The sequence below is a fragment of the Hemiscyllium ocellatum genome, chromosome 4 (genome assembly GCF_020745735.1).
Source record: "Hemiscyllium ocellatum isolate sHemOce1 chromosome 4, sHemOce1.pat.X.cur, whole genome shotgun sequence".
NCBI classification, from domain to species: domain Eukaryota; kingdom Metazoa; phylum Chordata; class Chondrichthyes; order Orectolobiformes; family Hemiscylliidae; genus Hemiscyllium; species Hemiscyllium ocellatum.
Genome location: NC_083404.1, coordinates 35,165,829 through 35,190,042, shown reverse-complemented (window position 1 = coordinate 35,190,042; position 24,214 = coordinate 35,165,829). Strand labels below are relative to the sequence as shown.

Here is a 24,214-nt window from a genome sequence, read left to right as displayed (position 1 = left end):
TTACGCGTTCATTTTAAGATTAGCCAGAAAAAAAAACAGAAGTGTAAAATAGAACATCCCTTTTTATCGAGTTTAAAACATTTGTGAATCTGCTTGTGGAAAGACTACCGTGGGATGCTTCTATATAACAACACTCAAGCCTAAGCTATATTATTTTTCCTCGTTATGATTATTTGAGGTGAAATTTTAAACGTCCTGCGGAAATCTTTTGACCTTCAACAGAGACTCCGAGCGGTGTAAACATAAATTCGTGATATTGTGTTACTTAGCCAAAACGCCCGTGCCGCTAACCATCTTTCATTTCTCTCTTTTCCCTTCTCCTCCCAAGCTGACAACATGTTGACTTTACCAATTGATGAAGTTGTCATGATGCCCGGAACAAACTTTGATGATGTTAGCGAATCCGAGGATAAAGAGTCGCAAACTTGTGCGGAGCATGAGCAGTGTTCGATTGATCTCAACAACATCACCCCGTCTGTAGAGTCAGAGAGAGAGGAACATGACAAGGAAGGCGAAGAGGATGAAGAGCATCCCAAAAGGAGAGGACCCAGGAAAAAGGTGATGACGAAAGAAAGGGTTGAGCGAGTCAAACTGAGGAGGACTGAGGCCAATGCCAGGGAGAGAAAGCGGATGCATGGGCTCAACAACGCCCTTGACAACCTTCGCAAAGTTGTCCCATGTTATTCCAAAACACAGAAACTCTCCAAGATAGAAACATTGCGCCTCGCTAAGAACTACATCTGGGCTCTGTCGGAGATCCTGCGCATTGGCAAGAGACCTGACCTGCTGACGTTTGTCCAAAATCTGTGTAAAGACTTGTCTCAGCCCACCACCAATCTGGTAGCTGGCTGCCTGCAACTCAACACCAGAAACTTACTGATGGATCAGAACGGAGATGGAGCTCATATCGCCAGGTCACAGTTTTCCTCCACCCTCTACACCTACCAAACCCCCGATCTCGGCAGCCCCTCAGTACAAAGTCCAATGGACAGCTCCTCCAAGTCCATCAAACCTTACAGCTACTGTGGTGCTTATGAGTCTTTCTACCAGAACGCTTCTCCCGAGTGTGTGAGCCCACAGTTTGACGGTCCCCTCAGTCCTCCAATTAACTTTAATGGGATTTTCTCCCTGAAGCAAGAAGATCCATCTGACTATGTGAAAAATTATCACTATGGCATGCATTATTCTGCTGTGCCAGCCAGCCGTCCCCTTGGACAGAGCTACATGTTCAGCCCAGCCATGCGATGTGTGGTGCCCACAGACAGTACATTTCCTTACGATTTCCATCTGCGCAACGAGACACTTTCAATGCAGGACGAATTAAATGCGGTTTTTCATAATTAATGAGAAAAATAGTGGCTCTACAGATCACAAGTAATTAAGATAAAGCAGTGGGTGGTACATTAAATAATTGATACAAAATTGTTTTTAACAGCACGACTGCACTCATATTCGAATGTTACATTATGGCAGAGAAGCAATAATCGAAAAACTATGCAAGTGAGTAAATTATATATTAGCAACAACCCCTCGAAAGGGTAATATACACCATATGGGCCCTTCGTTACTTCTCGCGTACACTTTTCATTTAACATGATCATTTGTAAATACTTTTGCTCAGTTTCACAGACACGACAGTGTTTTTACAAGTGGACCGTCTGGCAGAATATTTGGTCACTTTATTTCAATGGCTCTGAGATGGAAGATAGGGCCGGGTAATCATTTAGGCGACATGTGAGTACTGAAGGATCTACAGTACTGTATGCAGCCAGTCACACACCAACTCTGGAAGCACAGAAACATCTAAGTGTTTCCGATTTATTTTCTGTTGTTCCTGCCGGTGCAGCACTGTCAATTTTCAGCAAAAAGGGGAAAGGTTCCTTCTAATGTGCACATTGATCGTTCAAAGAAATGTCTGCCTTTTAATACACGTCGTAAATATGATTTATATGGAAGAGACATTTTAGCAAATCACGGTATGAAAACGCATCGACCGTTCTAATTGAATTAATTTGATCCAGCCGATATTTATTCATATTATTGTAGTGAATTTATTTTTTTATGCGTCAAATTTTGACGTATGTAACAATCAGCAGTCACGAAGGATTTGGGAGCGTGTAGTGATGCCTGTGAACAAGTTGGGAAAGGGTCACTGGCAAAGTATTAAAGTGTAACCGTGTGCAAACTTGTCCAAGAGTCTTACTAATGCATTAACATACTTCCTGCTCGTAAGGAAGTATGGCGTGAATGATTTGACATATGCAATGAAAAGCTGGATCGATGAACGCGTGTTTTTATGAATTGTTTACCCTGTTCCCCCTCTGGTGTGTGAAGTGAACGTCTCCCCCTCCAATAAACTCGTTTGGTTTCGATCACTTTGTGGATTATTTTCCAGGGAGATTCGATGGGTTTTTTTTTACTGCTTAGGGGCTTTGTTCAAATAGTGGAGAGGGTGACGGGTGGGGAGCGAAGTCAATCTTGACAGCAGTAAACATTCTCACTAAAGGCATCAACCGAACGAGTTCAATGTAAAGCATTAAGGGTAACACTGAATAAATCGAACAATAAAAAGAACTAAATACCAACGGGTAGGGGGGATGGGGGTAGAGAGGAAAAAGTAGAATTTCATTTACATAAGGAAGTTGAAATAAATGTTGGTTTTAATTTTGAAAATGGCACAATACATTCACTGGTGCAGCCAATACAAAAGATAAGCAGAGAATATTTTTTTTTTCTGCACCAAGAAAGATATACCGAACTTTTTGTCTTGTGTTCTTCGGTAGGCATGACCGAACAATGACTTGAGTGTTCTCACTGAACTGTTGAATGGAAGCAGGGATGCCTGGCCGATGCCCATACGGAGTTGGACTACTGCAATTATTCTATTTAGTGGCAAAAGCTCCAATTTGAGAGGCAAGGTTAGTGCAGATCAGTGCAAAGAACAGAATCGATTTGGGGGGAAAAAAAGCAGGATGCTCTCCCTAAACTCTTGCATCGCATGAGAACTTAAATTTTCAGATTTGTACTTTCTGTACTTTACCTTTTTTTTTTAAATTGCACGTAAGATTAATTTATGCATTTGGTATCTCACTACCGGAATATGTTTTACCCGGAAAAAACGCTGCATATTTCATGACCAAACAGGTTGTGTACCATTTAGTAAAAGGTGGATAAGTAAACACTCGATGTCTGAATGGCTCCAAACAGGTTAGAAGGCAGAATGTATTGAAGTATAAATATTGATATGCAAGTACTACTTTCTGTCCAATAATCAATTCTCTTAAGAGAGTAATGCAGGACCATATAGTCAACATTGGCATTAGGACAATTGATGTTAACGCATAACCCCCTAAAAAAAAACTCGGTTCATTGTAAAATGTTCCTGAAAATTGCGGATGAAAACGCAACTCAGTAATATGAAATCAAGACTTTTTTTTTCACCAGATATTTTTATGTTCTGGGAATCAAACCGCAGCAGCTCAAAGATGCTGTGGACTGTTTCTCCAGGTACAGCACGTTGACAGTGCCACAGCTGGCTCAGAGGTGCAAGAAAACCTGCAGGAGCTGTCACTGGTGCTGAAAATTACATCTTCAGCAACTGTTGACTTCCAAATCCACGGCTATGTACACATCCACAAATGTTATTTTGACCCAGTTTGATCTTTAATCTAAACGTTACTATTTGCCAAAACATGAAGATTATGATTAACACAATAAAAAAAAAGCTTGTTTTTGCTGACCTGTAAATGTTATGGATTACTTTGGTCTCTTTCTAGTTGGCGTTCATTTTTGCAGCAGATTTTGTATGAAAACAACAGAGGAGCGTTCTCAAGGTACTTCCTACTTAATTATTTCAGAATATAACAAAATCGATAGGAGATTGTCAGCGTTTCCCAATAAATAAGATACACTAGTAGAGAGGGAACATGTTTTTTTCAGACCCATTAATATAAATCCACGCATGGAGGGTATGGTGTTTAATATATAAATTAGGACGTTTATAACCGTACATATTTTTAAAGCAATTGTCTAGAACTGAATTATGTTGAAATAAAAACGATTTTATTGCCCACAAGCTTGTTTTGTTTGAATGGAATGGGATCAGACATTTTAAAATAAGAAAAGTGTCAATATTTCAGATTTTAAAACTCAAACTTACGTGCCAGGCTTGGGGATTACATTTTAAAGAATAATTACATTTTAAACTTTCAAATCTTTAAGTCTGTCAGTTGCAAGTTTAGTTCCCTTCACCTTTCGTCCCATTCCTCTTCCTCCCGAGTTTTACTTCTTACAATCAGGTGCTCGGAAAAATCCCGCTGTAATAACGAAGTGCTAAAAAAAAAGCGAGTTAAATTAAATAATTGAAGTAATCCGTGTAGCCAGTCAACCATTCCATAGATTAAGCATTCCTGTCTGTGGGGTTTCAAGTGAACACATTTCGCACTGAGTACACTATTGGAACTTCAATGAATTCATGCTATCAGATTAGACAGGGTTATCAGTCTTGGAACTGGATGCCATGCGGATTTTTAGGACCTACATGGAGATTGCGTTGTGATGGCTGGCGTTATATTGCGGCACAGTCACACGTATCCCGATATATCTCCGGCTTCCACCCGGATCTCACGAGGTAACACTGATGCCTTTGGCAATTCGTTTCTTAACAATACATCTGTTCTCACCAAAGTATACATATTTCCCTTCGTTGTAAGAATTGCAGCGGGCTTGATTTAGCCATAACTTTATCACAGTTTCATGTTTCCTTTAACCAGAAGGACACGTTTAGTTTGACACTTGTACAATCCTGCCGTCAACTACAAACATTGAGTGAATGCAAATAAATTCCGTTCCAACCAACAAATTGAAACAAGAACAGCAAAATTCCCAACGGGATACTCATAACAAATTAGGGTGCTAACTTCTCTGCAATTGCTGCAAATATCTTATTACACCAATACATTAGTTGAACATGTTTTTCATAGCTTAAAAATGCCAAGACAGCTGGACGCGTTTATTCTGCAATGTGGAGCGTTTCCTGTAATATTCACTGTGAGAAACTGCAGCCACTGTTACTCGAAGAGGACCATCAAGCCGTGCGGCAAGGTAAACTTTTCTATCGCTCGCTTTTGGCTATTGTATTTCATATCTCTCACTGGTCTGGCAAATAAATGGCCTTTTTTTAACGTGTTGCTCTGCAACTTCCTGACAATTCCAAAAGTGCCGAATTAAACCAGAGTGCAGATTGGAGCGAACTCACTGTTGAATAGTGAATGCAAACGGTGGATCCCAAAGGAAATATCACAAGTCGGACAAGCAGTGAAGTCCAAATGTTTACAAATTGTCAATCAAATTAGACCTTCAGCTAAAAGCATGCATTATAAATTGCACATTTATGAATATTTGGTTGCATCTTCAATCACAGTTTATTAATCATTAATGTATTAACAACAATTGACCTTAACATTACTTCCTAACTTTTGGATTGTGTGTGATACTGACAAGACAACATTTATAATCCATAGTTAGTTAGTCAGGAGATACTTTGCATTATACTGGAGTTACAAATAGCTGCCCACTGACAATGGATGGTAAATCCTTATCATTGAGTCCTATATCAGTGGGCCAGTTAGTAAATATGCAGATAACGTGTGCCTTAAAATACTTGGCAAATACACCTCACAGGAATGTTTGACTTTTGCAGAACAAAATGTTAGCAGCTATGAAAGATGAACAGCCAATCAGGACACACCTTTGATAGAGATATATTCATTACTTCTCAAAAAGAGATCAAGTCATTTATCCAATACAAGGGCTGAACAGCTCAGTAGTGTAGTGGCGAGATTGCCTGTACCACCCTGTTCACTCAAAACCCCAAACAATGGTTAAATAATAAGGAGAAAGAAAAGACATAGTGATTAAGATGTTAAGCAGGATTCTACATCCCATCATGAGGCTCAACTGTGGATGGGAAGTCCACGCTCTCTGTAAAACAGCTACTTCAGCTGGACAACATCTCCAGCTCCTCTCCACATGTAAAAATCCCAAGTGGAGGACAGGCGGGTTAGTCTGCTCAAGAGTAAATTTGCTGTTTGTGTATGAAACATTCGAGGTCAGTTCCACAGACATCAAACCAGTACCCATCTCTGCTGGCTCACTGTCACCTACAGAAAGACTTAAGGAGCAGAGAAGAACATGGAACTGTTGACACAAAAACATTGAGTAACTTAAAGGGGATTGCAAAGTTTGGATGAATGTGCATAGACCTTTGCTGAAGAAATGCCAGTAGTCACCATGTACTGAAGCTTTCCCTGTTCCTGATGTGCTGAAGGATGAGCCGAGCATGGAGCTCTCCTTGATGGTTGGATTGCAGGATGCTTCTTGTCCTTCATAGCAATGTTGTGCAGAAAACACGATTGACCACATGTCTATCAGGTTGTGTCTGCACTTAATGTCCTCAAGACACTGTGGAGGAAGGAAATGGTGGATCTTATCAAATCCTTCTCTGACTAGTGTCAAAATCCATATGGCAGCTTTCTTACATGGAGTTGCAAACAGTCATTAATTCACCCGAACAGATTCTGTGCGCATACCTGGAAACCTAGTACCTCTGCATTCTACTCACTAGGCTGCTGTGGGAAAGAGGCTGCTGTCCATTTACATGTGGAATGTTCCTTTGCAAAAAAAAAACATGTGGGAAGAAATGCAATTGCTCTTGTTCAGGTTCAACCCCAAGCAACTCTGTGTTGTGATGTTCTGTTCACTGTTTCTGGGGACATACACCAAGATCAATAGTATTTGCTGCTGGGAGATCACTAACTCGTGAAAAATTATCTTTGCTCTGTCTGAAATATGATTGCAGATTGTTCAGCACTATTCATGACTCCTCAGATGCTAAAGCAGTCTACACCCAAATAGAGCAAGATCTAGACAATGTCCAGGTTTGGACTGTTCACAGTCCTTCACCCCCTCCATTACCCAATGCTGCTCAGTTGTCGCAATGCTGCTCAGTGTGTACTTTCTGAAGGATGCAATCAAAAGCTCACCAAGACTTCAATGACAGCACCTTCCAAACCCATTACTGCTTCACTCTAGAAGGACCAAAGCAGCAGATACCTGCATGTTCCCCTCTAAGCTACTCACCATTCAGAATTGGAAATATATATCACTGTTCCTTCAGAATCACTGGGTCAAACTCCAGCAACTCCGTCTCTAATGGCATTGTGGGCCTACCCACATTAAATGGATTGTAGCAGTTTAAGAGGGTAGCTCACCACCAACTTCTCAAGGACAATTAGGAGTGAGTAAGATATGCTGGCTCAGTCAACAATGCCCACATTCCATGAATGAATAAAAAGAAGACCAAAGTCCAGGACTATGTGCTAATGGATGCAGTGAACTTTGGGGCAGCTATTGTAGAGGTGCAATTGCGAAAGGCCACAGTGTAAGGCTCATGTGTCATAGTATATTGAGGGATAGATGATAAAAATGGTATAGAGCCCCCTTGGGTTGTCTGTCTGACATGAAATTTATACTGTAAATATCACATGTAATTGCAATTAGATTGAGGCACCTCAGAAAGCAACACACCATATGGAGCTTGAACTATACAGCACTTGCTGTAATGTTCAATTTTGTGAATAACATATACATTTTGAAAAAAAAGTCTTAATAAATGTGATTTCCTGTAAAACAGACAAATCATAAACAGAGAGCAGACTCACCAGCCAATCAAGGATGGGAGGCACTCTCACACACCCGCAGGGCCAATCAGAGGCCTTCCATTATGAAAATAACAGCGGGGTGAGAGTTCTTCAAAATGGGAGTACAGTCTCTCTGAAACCTTTACAGACTTTGAATAAAAGTCTATTTTTGCAGCTGGGATCCAACTGTGATCCAGTTTGAGGGGAGTGATTCTTCAGGACAGTTTGTAGTTGCTGTTATATACGGGCAGGTTCAAGGATGTTGATAGCCTGCCTGGAACACTGGCTACCTGATCTGTTGCAAGAAGCCCACCTCCAGGCAACTGATTTGTCCCTTCCTGCTTCCCGGAACATGAACAGCTATAAATTCCCAGACAGCCTCCTTCAATGTCCCTTAACAGCTATTAAAGAACTTAGGTGGACCCACTTTGTCTGGTCAGAGATCCTTCATACAAAAAATAAAGTCCCTGAGGGCTGATCTCTCATCAGAAAGAGACAACTGGCTTAACTAAAAGGTCACCACTCCTCAGGTGAGATTGAGACGGAAAGTCCTTCATGATAACTCAACCAGTGTGGGAATTGAACTCATAGTGTTGGTGTCACTTTGCATTACAAACCAGCTATCCAGCCAACCGAGTTAACCAACCATACCCATTCCTTTCAATCTACCTCTAAGAAAATGGCCTGGGAATGGAATGGAGTGGATAACCAGAATGCAAGCTGTGGTCCCATTATTTTTAGAGCAATTTGTTCTCCATTCTGGGCCCTGGCAAGGATTTAAAATCCAAACAAATATGTAATGGCAAACCACCATGACTGTTTTCTTGCAATATGCCAGCTCTCCACACACAGCATCATAACGTCATTTCCCCTTCCCCCACCTCACCCTAGTTCCAAGCTTCCAGCTCAGCATTGTCCCCATGACTTGTCCTACCTGCCCATTTTCTTTTCCACTTATCCACTCCACCCTCCTCCATGACCTATCACCTTCATCCCCACCCCCACTCATGTATTGTACTCTACGTTACTTTCCCCCCACCCCCACCCTCCTCCGGCTTATCTCTCCACCCTTTCGGCTCTCTGCCTTTATTCCTGATGGAGGGCTTTTGCCCGAAATGTCGATTTTACTGCTCCTCGAATGCTGCCTGAACTGCTGTGCTCTTCCAGCACCACTAATCCAAAATCTGGTTTCCAGCATTTGCAGTCATTGTTTTTACCTGGCATAACGTCACATAACAATATGAGCTCTGTGTTATCTACTCCATGGATTTTCTGAAGAAACTTTATGAATTTGAAGTGTTAAGGTGGTAATATTATTGGACGAATAATAATGTGAATGTTAATAAACAAATGTGCATATTTGTTATGATGTCTGATGATCTTTGAAGACAGCTCCCAAGGCTACACTTTAGGCAGGAGACCTCACGGTGTCACTAAATGGGAGCACCCTCAGTCAGGAAACTTAAAGTTAAAATTTAGAAGGTTGAGGATAGTGACCCTCAGGGGAAGGAGGGGAACAACTAATCAAGCTGTCAGGAGACTTTTGGAATCACAGGAAGGGATTGCCTTTTTTGACCTGAAACACCTACTGTTGGACGTGAAATCTTTGATGTCAGTGAATCCTTGGGCCGCTTCAGGAAGGAGCTCCCATTCATATTGTGATGCATAAAATGACTGCCAAATGGACACTTAATTGTACAAATTGGCTGCCCTCCCACAGGGCATCTGTGGTTCCCTTCCATTCTGTCAGCCTGCTACTGCCTGGTAACATTTTGTTCAGTATCACTGGCAAATATTTTGCAGTCCAAATAGCACTGTGGGAGTTAGTGCAGCACAATGGGAGTAGGAACAAAAGCAAAAATTGCTGCAAAATCTCAGCAGGTCTGGCAGCACCTTTGCAGAGAAAGCAGAGTTATCATTCGGGGTCCAGTGACCCTGCTTCAGAACAGATGGGAGTGGGACTGGCCATCATTAAAGAAGACAGCTGACAGTCACATTCTCAGTGCCACTGGGAATGGACATTAAACTCTGGCCATGCTATTGTATCCCATATCCCAAAGATGAACTTTGCAATGCTGAATGCCAAAGAAAATATTTTGGGCTAAAAATCCCTATGAGCCAAATCATTCCTCTTTCAATCCATGCTGATTTTATGTTTAAAGGCAAAACTGGCAAACAACTATAGGGCACAGCGTGAAAAGGGTGACAGACTCTGCCAGCATCAGCAGTTTGCTGTACATGAAAAAATAATAATGGATTTATTTTGCAGAGAAGCACTGGAAGGCATGAGGCCTTAGGTGTTTGAGCAGCTGCAAAGTGCAACTGACACGTACCTGATTTTCGGGATGTTACTTTACCATGCTCATATTTGTTAATAAAAGAACAGTAGTCCATATTATGAAAATAAGATGCACAAATAGAATCCTTCCAGTTTTCCTCATAGGACAGCAATCTCAAGATCTGGAAAATGCCTCATAAGTGACAAGTAACATCCACACCCCACGCTTTTCAGGCAATGAACATCTCCAACAAACAAATGTCAAATCACCTCTCTTTGACAGTCAACAAATTACTCTTAATGAATGCCACAATCATTTTTTTGCAGGTGACCACGGAACAAAAACTTCACTGGTCCAGTCTCATGAACATTGTGGATGGAATCTTATCAGGCTCTGAGCAATGTGGGCTATGATGGGATGTGTGGTGGAATCGGATGAGACCTTAAGATAAGGCCCATCTCGACATTAAGATAATCTTGCCTCAACTTGAATGCATGTCCCAATTCTTGCAAGGCAATTGTGAGTTCTCAATTGACGCTCATTATAGCTTGTTAAACACTTTGTTACCAGCTCAATTCACCAGGGGTTGCAATCTTACCAAACTTTCCAAATAATCAAGCCATCAGGAGACTCAACATGGAAACCAACGCAGGGTCAACTCACTGCTTGCTCTGAAAAACCTTTGGTGAGTGGTGCAAGGTGAAGACAATGGAGCACTTGTCAGTGGGAGACTCCATCACATTTAGTCAAAGGCAACCTTGAGTCCCAAGCTTCAGCCATGGTCAGGTTTGTGTGTGTGTGTGTGTGTGTGTGTGTGTGCGCGCACACGGGTAGGTCATATCAGTCCTTTCTCTCCCTAGGGGCCACACCAGTCAAGGGTCTGGGTAGGTGGAGGCCAGTGCTGACAGGTCAGGTCAGTTGAGGAGATGGACCATGGGCATCCTTTTGCCTCTATTGACAGAAATTAAGGGGAAAAAGGGGGCTAAGGAACAGGGGTAGAGAAAGGGGTCATAAGGAAGTGAGGGGCAGGTAGGCAGTTGTAGGCACATGTGATCTGGTGAAGAATGGGCATTGAGAAAGGAGAAATGATGCTGAGGTTCTCAGTAAGCTGAAAGCCATCGCCAGTGGATCACTTGCTGCCACTCCAATTGTGAAGCCCATGTTTGATGGTGAATAGCTGTGAAGGCATTAGCAATAGTCAGACTATGTGAACCAACTTGTGAGGGAGGTGGTTGCATCAGCAGCGGGTCACTGAGCAATATGGAAACAGCATGCTCCTCCATCACATGATATTTTGGCAATACAGACATGCAGGGTCTTTACTGTCTGGCCAACCTGCAGTATTGACCATTTTTGTGTGTTGCACCTCCCTGTCATCATCACTATATGGGGACTTACTCAGATGTATATTCCTGTGCACACAGTAGGTAAAACTGTGGGCACAAATAAAGGAGAAATATTGCCTAAGATGTCAGAATGAGCTGATATCATGTATATGTATATGGGTTGGTAGACCTGCTCCCACATTATGTACTTGGTGTTCATTGAATATGCCCAATTATTGTGTCCTATTAATCAGCAAGGTATAATGCTTTAGGATGTTGCAAAGCATCAAGAGCCAAAACAGAGAGAGGGCCAACCACATAAAAAGTGAAACTCAAGTGTTTATAACATAAAATAACTATTTACATAACATTTTGTGCTAAATAAGCTTTTTATATAACATTGGTAGCCATAACATCTATATGACATTAGTAAAATTTTCTCTCCCCATCCCTGTCACTGTGATAGACAGAGCTACCCTACTCCACACATTGAAGAGAGAGATCCCAATCTGCATTGGAGTCTGTTTGCCTTGAATATTTGAATGGGTGGCCCCAGAACATTTGGGTCTGGACACACTAGACATACCAAGGGTCCTCTTGCCAGAGGCAAGTTGCTCCTCCTTGACTGAAACTTTCAAAGATGGGAGGAGGCAGGCAGGATGGAGGTGGAGGTTGCAGCCACGTCTGCAATCCCCTGATTGCAGGCTGTTGAAGAGCATATCTGTAGCTCCTCCTCCAGTGGGTGCCTCCCAATATAGTCCTACACTTATGAAAAGGGGGCACTAGGACGGTGCTCAATATTAAGGATCATGGCTGGAGTGCAGGTGTTGCTGGTACTCTAGCTGCCTTTGAGGGTGCTGGACTTGTCTCCCCATAGCTGCCATCAAGCGGTTCATGGAGGCAGACAGTCGGAAACACTACTGTATAGTATTAGTGGTGTCAGGCAGTGTGTCGATCTACTGGTTGTATCACTATGGGGGTCAGTGCCTCCTGTTTTCCTGCCTGTCACTGCTGGGACTCCCTCATGGCCCAGATCACAGGATCCTCCTCTGCCCTGGGGGTGAGAAGCTTTCTGCTCTCCAGAAACTCTCTGACTATCAGAGGCCTGATCCTTTCTCCCTGACCCCTTTTGTGGAGTTGTCGGCGTGTGGAATACACCGTGAGCATTTATGGAGCCCACTGAGATGTCACCATGACTGGTGCTGAGAGTTCAGGAGGTCGTGTTGATAGTTGGCCTTTCATAGCTTTGTTTTTCTTTCAGCCTGGGTGAGCAAGCAAAATTCCTCTCTGGGCATTGGGCTGACTCCTGGGAGGATGGGTGCACAATTGTTACAGGCCCTGGTTAATGTGAACATTGAATTGGAATAGCAAGTGTTATTTACGAAAGTGTGGGGATATGAATGTTTATGCATCCCCACAACAGTCATCCCTGTCTTCTCCTGTAAGAGTAGGAACTCTTTCCTCAGAGGAAGTAATGGCCTGGATATCCAGCACCACCACCACTCCTTCTCCTGCCATGATATAAAGGGGCAAACTTATTAAGCCACAAGTGTGTGACATTGCTTTTATGACTGGTGCACATGGGGTATAATGTTGGGGTGTTCCAAGGGAGTGAGGAGGCCTCACAGAGTGCATGCAGTGTTAATGGTGTGGGAGGTCAGGGATTGTGAGAGCAAGCAAGGGAAGACATTTCACGTTACAGGTCAGATTGTAAGCATCAGTGGGAAGTGGAGAGTTGGCACAGGTAAGTATTAAGTAGTGAGTATTGCACATACGCTGGTAGAAGAGAAAAAGTCATTAACCTCCTTTCTGCACTGTTGTCCAGTTCTCATACTCTAGAAATGGTATTAGGCCACATGGTGATCTCATACCAAGCCGTGGTGGCGTGGCTTTCTCTACTGGCTGTCCAGGAAAAGGACACTTTTCCTCTCAATCCACAACCTCCAGGTCCATCTCAAAGAAGTGTAGTGCCAGCCTCCCCTGGTCTGACCTTTCCCCTGCCTCCTTCCACAGCTGAGCAGTGCAGCTTGCAGCTGACCACACCTCTGCAGGTGTGCAGCAAGCTTTGGAAGATGACATGGCCACAAGGTAGCAGGGCTACCAGGTCCTAAATATAAACCTCTTCCTGCTGGAAGGGAAATGTCAAAATGTCCATTTTAATATGACCATTTCCAAGGTCTCCTTCAAGTCATACACGTTATTTAGCTGGCAACATATTGCCATTCCTTTAACAATGTTGGATCAAAATCCTGCAATTCTCAATTGCACAGTACCTTCACTAAATGGACATCAAGAAGCCAGTTCAGTACAATATTGTCGAAGGCAATTTGGGGTTGGCAATAAGTGATGACCTCTGCTGAAAATGTGTTGCTGGTTAAAGCACAGCAGGTTAGGCAGCATCCAAGGAATAGGAAATTCAACGTTTCAGGCATAAGCCCTTCATCAGGAATGAGGAGAGTGTGCCAAGCAGGCTAAGATAAAAGGTAGGGAGGAGGGACTTGGGGGAGGGGCGTTGGAGATGTGATAGGTGGAAGGAGGTCAAGGTGAGGGTGATAGGTCGGAATGGGGGTGGGGGCGGAGAGGTCAGGAAGAAGATTGCAGGTTAGGAGGGCGGTGCTGAGTTGAGGGAACCGACTGAGACAAGGTGGGGGGAGGGGAAGTGAGGAAACTGGAGAAATCTGAGTTCATTCCTTGTGGTTGGAGGGTTCCCAGGCGGAAGATGAGGTGCTCCTCCTCCAGCCGTCGTGTTGTTATGTTCTGCCAGTGGAGGAGTCCAAGGACCTGCATGTCCTTGGTGGAGTGGGAGGGAGAGTTAAAGTGTTGAGCCAGGGGGTGGTTGGGTTGGTTGGTCTAACAATAAGTGATGACCTCTCAGACAACATATACATTCTTTAAATGAATAAATAGAGAAAAAAAATGCTGCACTGTACACATTAAAAGTATTGTTCCACAAATCAGCATACATCATCATTTGCACCTGGAGCAATTATTAACACATGCACTTTGAAATAAAATGTTCGGTTAAAGTTGAAGAAAAGCTCTGGATGAAGCAGTGTGCTGACTCTAAGGGAATAGCAAGGAACTCTGGTCATTCAGCATAGCCCAGATATTTGGTATAATGAGTAGCCTTCCTGAGATATATACTGTTTCCCTAAGTAACCTGTTCAGTGATGTTATTACACACCTCCGGAGCAGGTGAAAATTGTACCTAGGTCTTCTGGCTCAAAGGTAGGGAAATTACCATTGCAACACTAGGGCCCTTCTTTCCTGAATTATGTAGAATTATATAGCAATACACTGCACATTAAAACAAAGTCCACAATGAGTGATGGGCTTCATAGACATATGGCATGCAACTATGGTGAAATTAGATCAAGGTATTATAATCTGTAACCGAGAATATTTCACAATCTGTGATATCCTCTGTTATTCAGTTGAAATGCATTACAGGAAAATTTATTATCAATATGACTTTTATCTTTATACAGAACTTAAGGCACAAATTTCAAAATCAGTTTTGCCTCATCTTGCAATCTGGGCTCACTCCTGCCACTGTCATACTTATAGAAAACAAATAATTTTCATACGTGGACTCTCATCTCATGACATAAAACCTGCAATTTTATACATGACATGAGCACTGACACAGCAGAAAACTCACTGTAAGTAGATCTTATGTGATACTGTGTACTGAACAGTACATGTGCTGTCCTTCATGTTCTGGTGCTCAATCTGAAAGACATCAACTAAACTGAAGATTTAAATTCATTTGCAGGTGAAAAACAGAACGAATGCAATAATCCTTACAATTATGTTAGAAACTAACAACAAAACATTTGGCTTGTGTGTGATTTAACTCATTTCAAAAGCAACAGGCAGATTTTAATAGAGAGAATGAAGTTTTACTAAACAGTTGGAAAACCAATGAGAGCACGATGTCACCTCTTTTCAGTACAGACCCCCTAAATAGTTGCCAATCAGGCATTTGGCTGGGCAACAGTGGGCCTTCCTTTGGATCAAGGTCTCAGGTGGAAGAGATCCTATCTTCTGTTTGTTAGTGCACCCACCAGAGTTTGTGGATTGTAGATCAGTCCCATTTCAGGTCCTTGTGAGTGATAGCAAGAAGTGGAGGATGAGGAGTCAGAGATGGGGTGAGGGGTCCCAGAATTGGAATTAGAATTAGATTTTACTATCAAATGTACTCAAGTTTAGGAATACATAAGTGCAGCAAAAAGCATAGAAAACTGCTATTCTCCAGCGCCATCTTGTTTACGAAACCAAAATGTAAGCAGAAATAAAAAATGCCAAAAGGTAAGAAAAATGTCCAGTCAAAGTCTTATCTCAATAAAGATGTTTGGAACCACCACTGCAGGCAGATGGGCATAGCCACGGCTTGGAGTTTTGCATGGATTGCTGGAAGGAGCTGCATTCTTCCTGCCACCAATATTGTAGCTGCTACCTCTAATCATTGGAATAGCTTTGCCTCTGCTGCCTCCGGCCCTGCATGCTGGGAGGAACTGCATCCTTATTGCTACTGCTGCTATCACCTCCAATCACGGGGAGGCTGCTGCCATTCTGCCCATGACCCGCTCTCTGTCTCTCTCCACAGGGAGGGGGATCAGCTGCAAGAGATGTGGGGCATTGCTATCTCAGCCAACATTTATTGTCCATCCCTAAATGACCTTGAGAAGATGACAATATGTCGCCTTCTTGAAGAGTTGATGCAGTGACAGCAACAGTGCAGTTTGGACAAGAGTACTAAGATTTTGACCTCGGATGAATTTGCAGTCACCAGAGAAGAACGTAGTCACATGATAACTATAGTGATTGTAACAAGGTCAGCCAGGTGCACATCATAGAATATCAGTCCCTTGATTAGCGCTGTTAGTCTTGTCCAATCAGGGAACCCTGGCTGACAGGAGTGTCAGAGGATCTGTTCATCTTGAGCGGTGGCTCTAAGGGAGCTGGACCAGTCCAAGACTTTTCACATGTAAATAAAGAGTGACTAGGTGATGGGATACCAGCCTCTGTGACATCATTTCAATAATCTTTCTCAAAAAAAAAGAAAATACTTGACTTTTCTTTGGGAAAAGTAAAAAGCTGGACCTAAAGAACCAAGTGGTACAAATATTCTGCTTTTGAAAATGGCTCACAGATGTGACAGTACAAAATCGAATGACCGCATTCCAGGGAAGGAAGGAGTTTGCCTAAGCCATAACTTTTTCAATACAAATTAAATAAATTAAGCACCAGTGTTCAGCTGATGATTTATCCAGAAAAATAGCTCTCCAAAGCTGTTAACTTGTCAGCTATCTAAGGAGTTATTTTGGGAATAATTGCACCAATTTCTAATCACTGTTATAATTAATATCCTGTATCTGATTTACGATGGTACATTAAACTCTCTGTGTTACCTTGGCGACTTAGATTGTTCAATAACTTGGCGTATTAACTTTTGTTTTTTTTTAATTTTACATAACCCTGACATGTTTATTCATACCTAATAAATAGTCATGCCCTCAATTTTAACCTTAACCCTTGTGACTTAGAATGCAGCTGCAGACAAGAGATTTGTCAAGGAAGAGTTAATTCATTTATTCAATAGTATTGTGGATGCTAATAGGAATCAGTAAAGCATACTCAATTGATCTCAACTAGTTATTGTGAGGGTGATTTGGCCAATTAACTTAAATGCCAATAATGAGGGGCTCTTGTGGCTCAGTGGTCATGTCCCTATTTCTGAGTCAGAAGGTCTGGGTTCAAGCCCTACCTGCTCCAGAAGTGTACCATAACATATCTGGATAGATTGACCCAAAAACACCCAGGTTCCATTCATTAATAGTCTTAAACTAGATAGCAAAATCCTGGATGGTCCTATAGTACAGAGAAAGACAAGGAGGACTAAATATTAAGGGGATTGCTTAGCATACATTTATTGTTAATCAAATACAAACCTTGTTGTACAGAAATCCAAGTGCATTTTTAGAAATTGAGAAACAAGGATCTTTCTTTTCAGTTATAATGCTCCAAATTGTTTTTGCAGCAATGTGGTGTCACAGAGCGCAGATACTGGGAAATCTCCCCTCCTGTGATTATTATGAAGTAGAGCTTTTATGAGTTAGTGATAATGAAAACAAGAAACTCAAAATTTCGGTAGTTGGAATCCTGGAGATGAAGCTACCAAAGGATGTAAGGTCACCTGGTCAATTAGAATCATGGAGGTGCAAGTGTTGCTTTAAAAGTCCTACATACCCATGGGTGAAATTGCCAAGGAATATGGTCACTCCAAAGTCACTGGATTCTTTTCCAAGTGTAAGTTTAGGAACTTTCAACTTAGAGAGATCATTGAAGCCAGCCTTGAATGGTAATGAGGAGAAAGTGAGGACTGTAGATGCTGGAGATCAGAGCTGAACGTGTGTTGCTGGAAAAGCGCAGCAGGTCAGACACCATCCAAAGAACAGGAGAATTGACGTTTCAGCCATGAGCCCTTCTTCAAGAATGAGGAAAGTGTGCCCAGCAGGCTAAGATAAAAGGTAGGGAGAAGGGACTTGGGGGAGGGGCATTGGAAATGCGGTAGGTGGAAGGAGGTCAAGGTGAGGGTGACAGGCCGGAGTGGGGGTGGGGGTGGAGAGATCAGGAAGAAGATTGCAGGTTAGGAAAGCGGTGCTGAGTTCGAGGGATTTGACTGAGACAAGGTGGAGGAAGGGAAATGAGGAAACTGGAGAAATCTGAGTTCATCCCTTGTGGTTGGAGGGTTCCTAGGCAGAAGATGAGGTGCTCTTCCTCCAGCCATTGTGTTACTATGGTCTGGCAATGGAGGAGTCCAAGGACCTGCATGTCGTTGGTGGAGTGGAGGTGGAAGTGAGCCACGGGGTGGTTGGGTTGGTTGGTCCGGGTGTCCCAGAGGTGTTCTCTGAAACGTTCCGCAAGTAGGCGGCCTGTCAACTGAGTTATATGTTTTAAAGGCAAAATTATGACAACAACAACTTGCGTTTATATGAGACCTTCAATATAGGAAATCAAACACTTAACAAGCAAATTCAGAGAAAACTAGACACCAGTACTTAACACAAAGAAGGTGATATTAATTGAGGCACAAACATGACATCAAAATGTAGGTTCTAAGGAGGGTCCAAAAGAAATAAAGTGAATTGAAAAGGCAGAACGGTTAAAGAAGGGAATTGCAAAGTGTAGTGCTTACCTCACTAAAAGCACAGATTGCTCAGGGGATTATTGGACTGGAATGAGTTACAGAGATGTGAGTGTTGAGGGTGTGATAAGTTATAAATGAGGTTGGGAATAATAAATGAGGCACTGAGTGAGCAGGAACCTACTTAAATCGATGTGCACAGACATGGCAGGAGAATGGGAATTAATGTGGAGTTTTAGATAAGCTATAGTTTCTGGCGGTTGGAAGTTGGGATGGTCCAGCCAGCCAGCAGAAAGTTGAAATAGTCTGGGCTAGAGGTCAGAATGGTATGCAAGAACATTTCAGCACAGATTGGTACAAACCAGGGTGGAGGAAGATGATGTTATGGAGGTGGAAGTGAGAAGCATTTAAAATGGACAGGGTCAGAGATCAGAAGCCTGGTGCAGGATCAAGGAGGAAATGATATTAGTAAAAGAAAATGTTGGAAATATGCAACAGGTTTAGTAGTATCTGCACAGAGAGTAACAGAGTTAATAGACTCCAAACATTGGGAAGGCTGCTGGACTAGTTCCATTAAGCAGAAGGGTTTCCCACTGGTGGTTGTTGAATTGGCTGCCTATTCTAAGGAGATGGAAAGTCGCTTTGAATAACTAAAGCACCTATTACGTGCCATTTTAGGGGGCTGTTTGCTATTTGCTAATGAAGAGACACCAGGTTCACAGGGTCGCATTTCTTTTGGGAGCTTAGTTGTACGCTGATGCCAAAAGCCTCGACCAGCCCTCTGAAAGGGGTCCCCTGTATTCTACAGGGTCCACTGCCTTGAGTCCCTAAATTTGAATTCTTGAACAGCTGTCTGTGCGCTTCTATTCCTGAGGTCGCCTTTGCCCTTGTGATTGAACCTTTAGAATCAGATCTCTCACCATCAGTCAGAGGGTTCACAGGCAGCTAGATAGATAGTCATACAGCCAGGCATTTCTGAGTCATTCTCATGTGCACCAAGTGCAGCCTGAGATCCTACGTTTCCTTCTGATTTTAGAGCTGTAGTAAAACTCAGTGCAATGCTTCAGGTCAATGCTCTTTTATCAGAGAGGTAAAAACAATGTCTGCAGATGGTGGAAACCAGATTCTGGATCAGTGGTGCTGGAAGAGCACAGCAGTTCAGGCAGCATCCAACGAGCAGTGAAATCGACATTTCGGGCAAAAGCCCTGTTCCTGATGAAGGGCTTTTGCCCGAAACGTCGATTTCACTGCTCGTTGGATGCTGCCTGAACTGCTGTGCTCTTCCAGCACCACTGATCCAGAACCAAGCTCTTTTTATCAGAACTGAAAATAGTCAGAAAAGTCAAAGAGCTTCAGCAATCAAAGAAGAGAGGGTAGGAAAATGATCAAAAGGAAAGCCTTCTTATAAAATGGAAGATGGCAGGTATTAAAAGGATTTCATGATGTACAGCCAAAGCCTGATGATAATGAAACTGATAAAAATTAAATACGTGGATGAGGCTGTAACAGAAAAAGAAGAGAAAAAAAAAACAAGAGTAAAACAATGAAAAACAGTGACCAATGAAGAATACAAAATGGACACAGTGATTTCAATCTAAAATTATCAATCTCCATGTTAAGTATGTGAAGGGCCTAATTAAAAAAGCAAAAACATCTGAAAGCCATTACAAATAATTCTCCTCCAAACCTAAACCATCCTGACTTTGAATATGTCATTATTCCTTCATCATCAATGGATCAAAATTCAGAAATATCAGCTATGTGGTTGTACCTACAACAAATGAACTGCACTGGTTCAAGAAAGTGGGAATCTTCTCAACAAGAAATAGGGATGGGCATCAATTCCGGCTTTTCCAACAATGGGCATATCCCATGGATAAATTTTGAAAACTTTATCACTATGATCCTAAATATGTTGAGCATAGTACTTTCATCACTTTGTTCTTCTCTTTGCATAGACATTTCAACTCACAAATTATTGATGTTCACATACATCAACGTCACTGGCCAAGTAATAGTCCTATGGGAACACTTTTATCACAAAAGTTACAAGCATTCAGTAAGAAGATAACCCCCTCTTAGAGTCATAGAGATGTCCAACGCAGAAACAGACCCTTCAGTGCAACTCATCCATGTCAACCAGATATCCTCAAATAATCTAGTCCCATTTGCCAACACTTGGCCCATATCCCTCTAAACTCTTCTTATTTATATACTCATCCAGATTGGTTTTAAATGTTATAATTGTTCCAGGATTCACCACTGCCTCTGGCAGCGCATTCCATACACTCACCATCCACTGCATGAAAAAGTTGCTCTTCAGGTCACTTCTAAATCTTTCCCCTCTCACCCTAAACTTACGCCCTCTGGTCTGGATTCCCCCACCCAGGGAAAGGATCTTGCCTATTTACCCTATCCATCGCCCTCATGATTTTATACACCTGCTAAGATAACCAGGATTACTGAGATGGCAATGTTCACAAACTGAGAAACAAAAAAAAACATTTTTTAGATTGACCAGAAAGTAAACTTTGGTGAAAAAAAAACATCTTTACTTTTTGTATGCGTGACTTCAGTACTCCTTGGATTTGCTGGTGACTAGAAGGAGAAAATCAGCTGAGAAGATATGACATTGGCCTCTTGTTCATTTTTAATTCTATTGGATTTTCTGGTTTCAGATTTGCTGGGCACGAGAAACAGAGATCCAAATATGGTCAGGCATATTTACCAGAGACGATAATGATATCATTCATCACATTTTCCATCATTACCACCTCATTTACACTTGACAATATTTACACCTGTATAAAATCAGCATTGCTCGGCAAAAAGAATTTAAAGGGTTACAGCGAGCACCGTAAAATATCTTGTAAAATCCTTGATCGGGAATTTTTTGGGGCACTTTCTGATTCTTTACAATAACAAAGAAACTTAGTTTATATGTGTAACTCCAGTCCAACTTTCAAGCTATTACTAATGAAGCCAGCATGTTTTCCTGCTGAGTATCACTGTAAGTTGGTCTGGGCACACTGGCTTTACGAATCAATCTCTCAGCAAAGCCTTCTCCTGTAAAGTGGGAGGAGAATCAGTGTCAAGCTTTCTGACCCATGTGGCTTGCCACTGTGGACTTGGCCATTATTCTAGCTGCCTCTATGAATACCAGGCTTGATAACAGCAATGCTATCATGACCAATCTCTTATCCTTCACCCTCTACAAAGCTCAGCTCATCCAACACTGCTATTCGCTTCTTTTCCCTCCTGGTCCCACTACCTTCATCATTTCATGGGACTCAAAGCAGCAGATTTAAGTTTTTGGTCCTCCTGTTTAAATCCCGCCCCTATGTTCATGATGTGTTCCAGCTCTACAGCATTTGGAGCTCTACATTCTTCTCTAACTCTTTTCCTACTGCGACTCATTTGTGACTCGCCTTAACCACTCACTTGCTGGAACTCCTTTGAAGCTCTTTACATTTTCACCTTGCTTATATTCATTTAGAGCATTCTTTAAACACACATCTCCTTGAACAGATTTTTAGTCATCTCTCTATTTCTCTTGTTTTCATTCAAAATTTCACATTCCTGAAATGCATTTAGATATTTTCCTAAATTAATAGCCTATGTGTATTGACATTGTTAATGAAGATCATCTTCAGGATGTCAAAGCCCAAAGATCCAGTGGGTCCCAAGAGGGAAAGTAGAAACTCTCTTTATATTAGTAAGTTTTGAGAAGATTTGTAGCTCAGGTTGAGGTTTTGGATGTAGGTTTGCTTGCTGAGCTGGAAGGTTCATTTCCAGACATTTTGTTACCCTACTAGGTGACATCTTCTGTGGGCCTCAGGCGAAGTAATACTGAAACTTCCTGCTTTCTATTAATATGTTTGGCTTTCTTTGGATTGGTGATGTTATTTCCTGTGGTGATGTTATTTCCTGTGGTGAAGTCACTTGCTGTTTTTTCCCGGGGGTGGAAGATAGGGCCTAACTCAATGTGTTTGTTGATAGAGTTCTGGTTGGGATGCCTTGCTTCTAGGAATTCTCATGCATGTCTTTGCTTGGCTTGTCCTAGGATGGATGTGTTGTTCCAGTCGAGGTGGTGTCCTTCCTCATCTGTATATGCGGATACTAGTGAGAGAGGGTCATGTCTTTTTGTGGCTAGTTGGTGTTAATGTATCCTGGTGGCTAGTTTTCTGTCTGTTTATCCAATGTAGTGTTGGTTACAGTCCTTGCACAGTATTTTGTAAATGACATTAGTTTTGCTCGTTGTCTGTACAGGGTCTTTCAAATTCATTAGCTGCTGTTTTAGTGTGTTGGTGGGTTTGTGGGCTACCATGATGTCAAGGGGTCTGAGTAGTCTGGCAGTCATTTCCAAGATGTCTTTGATGTAGGGGAGAGTGTCTAGGGTTTCTGAATGTGTTTTGTCTGCTTGTTTGGGTTTGTTGCTGAGAAATTGGCAGACTGTGTTCATTGGGTACTCATTCCTTTTGAACACAGTCTGCCAACTTCTCAGTAACAAACCCAAACAGGCAGACAAAGCACATTCAGAAACCCTAGCCACTCTCCCCTACATTAAAGACATCTTGGAAATGACTGCCAGACTACTCAGACCCCTTGGCATCATGGTAGCCCACAAACCCACCAACACACTAAAACAGCAGCTAATGAATTTGAAAAACCCTGTACAGACAACGAGCAAAACTAATGTCATTTACAAAATACCGTGCAAGGACTGTAACAAACACTACATTAGACAAACAGGGAAAAAACTAGCCATCAGGATACATTAACACCAACTAGCCACAAAAAGACATGACCCTCTCTCACTAGTATCCGCACATACAGATGAGGAAGGCCACCACCTCGACTGGGACAACACAGCTATCCCAGGACAAGCCAAACATAGACACGCACGAGAATTCCTAGAAGCATGACATTCCAACCGGAACTCTATCAACAAACACATCCAGTTAGATCCCATCTACCAACCCTTGAGAAAAGGAACAGGAAGTGATTTCATCACAAGAAATAACATTACCACAGGAAATGACGTTAACAACCCAAAGAAAGCCAAACATATTAATAGAAAGCAGGAATTTTCAGCATTGCTTCACCTAAGGCCCACTGAAGATGTTACCTAGTAGGGTAATGAAATGTCTGGAAATGAACTTTCCAGCTCAGCGAGCAAACCTACATTCAAAACTCTCTTTATATGACTTCCTCATCCCTGAAGTCTTTCTGCTAAAATACCACTCTAAGGCCCAACACCAATTTGTTAAGATACCATGCAAGAAAAGTGTCCCTTAGGCAGCCTGGATGAAAATTCATGTAGGAGAGCTGAGAATATTATCGCAGTTGCAGATCCTGCTTTATCCATTTCAGAAAGTCTCAAGGACCTTGGGGTAACACAAAAGTGGTGGAGCAGACATGTAACAGCTGATCACCTCAGCCCACAGTCTACATAATGCCTGGCAAATAAATGTTTCCCAGAAGCTACAAAAAGGAATATAGAGGTTGTCTCTCCTCACATTATTTTTACAGCAGCCATAATCAGCAGATGTACCTTCTATTTCTTCCATTTATGCTGCTCCTTGAAAAATCATTCTGGTGTGAGTCCTCATATTTGAGACATGTATTCTCTTCCGTTCTACTCAAGTGACAGAGTACATCAGGTGACTATCTGTTATTCCCCCTTGCAAGACTTTACCATCTCTTCCCAGTTGAAAAATCAGGTGAACCTGTCATTAGATGAATTCTCTGGCTGATGAA

General features: G+C 42.2%; 1 protein-coding gene across 1 annotated transcript; it reads left to right on the top strand.

Annotated features, from left to right (window-relative positions):
* The first annotated feature begins 381 nt into the window (after positions 1 to 381).
* Positions 382 to 1,344, top strand: neurod6a (neuronal differentiation 6a). Its single transcript, XM_060824206.1, has one exon. The coding sequence runs from the start codon at positions 562 to 564 to the stop codon at positions 1,342 to 1,344; it is 783 nt and encodes a 260-aa protein (XP_060680189.1). The 5' UTR covers positions 382 to 561.
* The last annotated feature ends 22,870 nt before the right edge of the window (positions 1,345 to 24,214 follow it).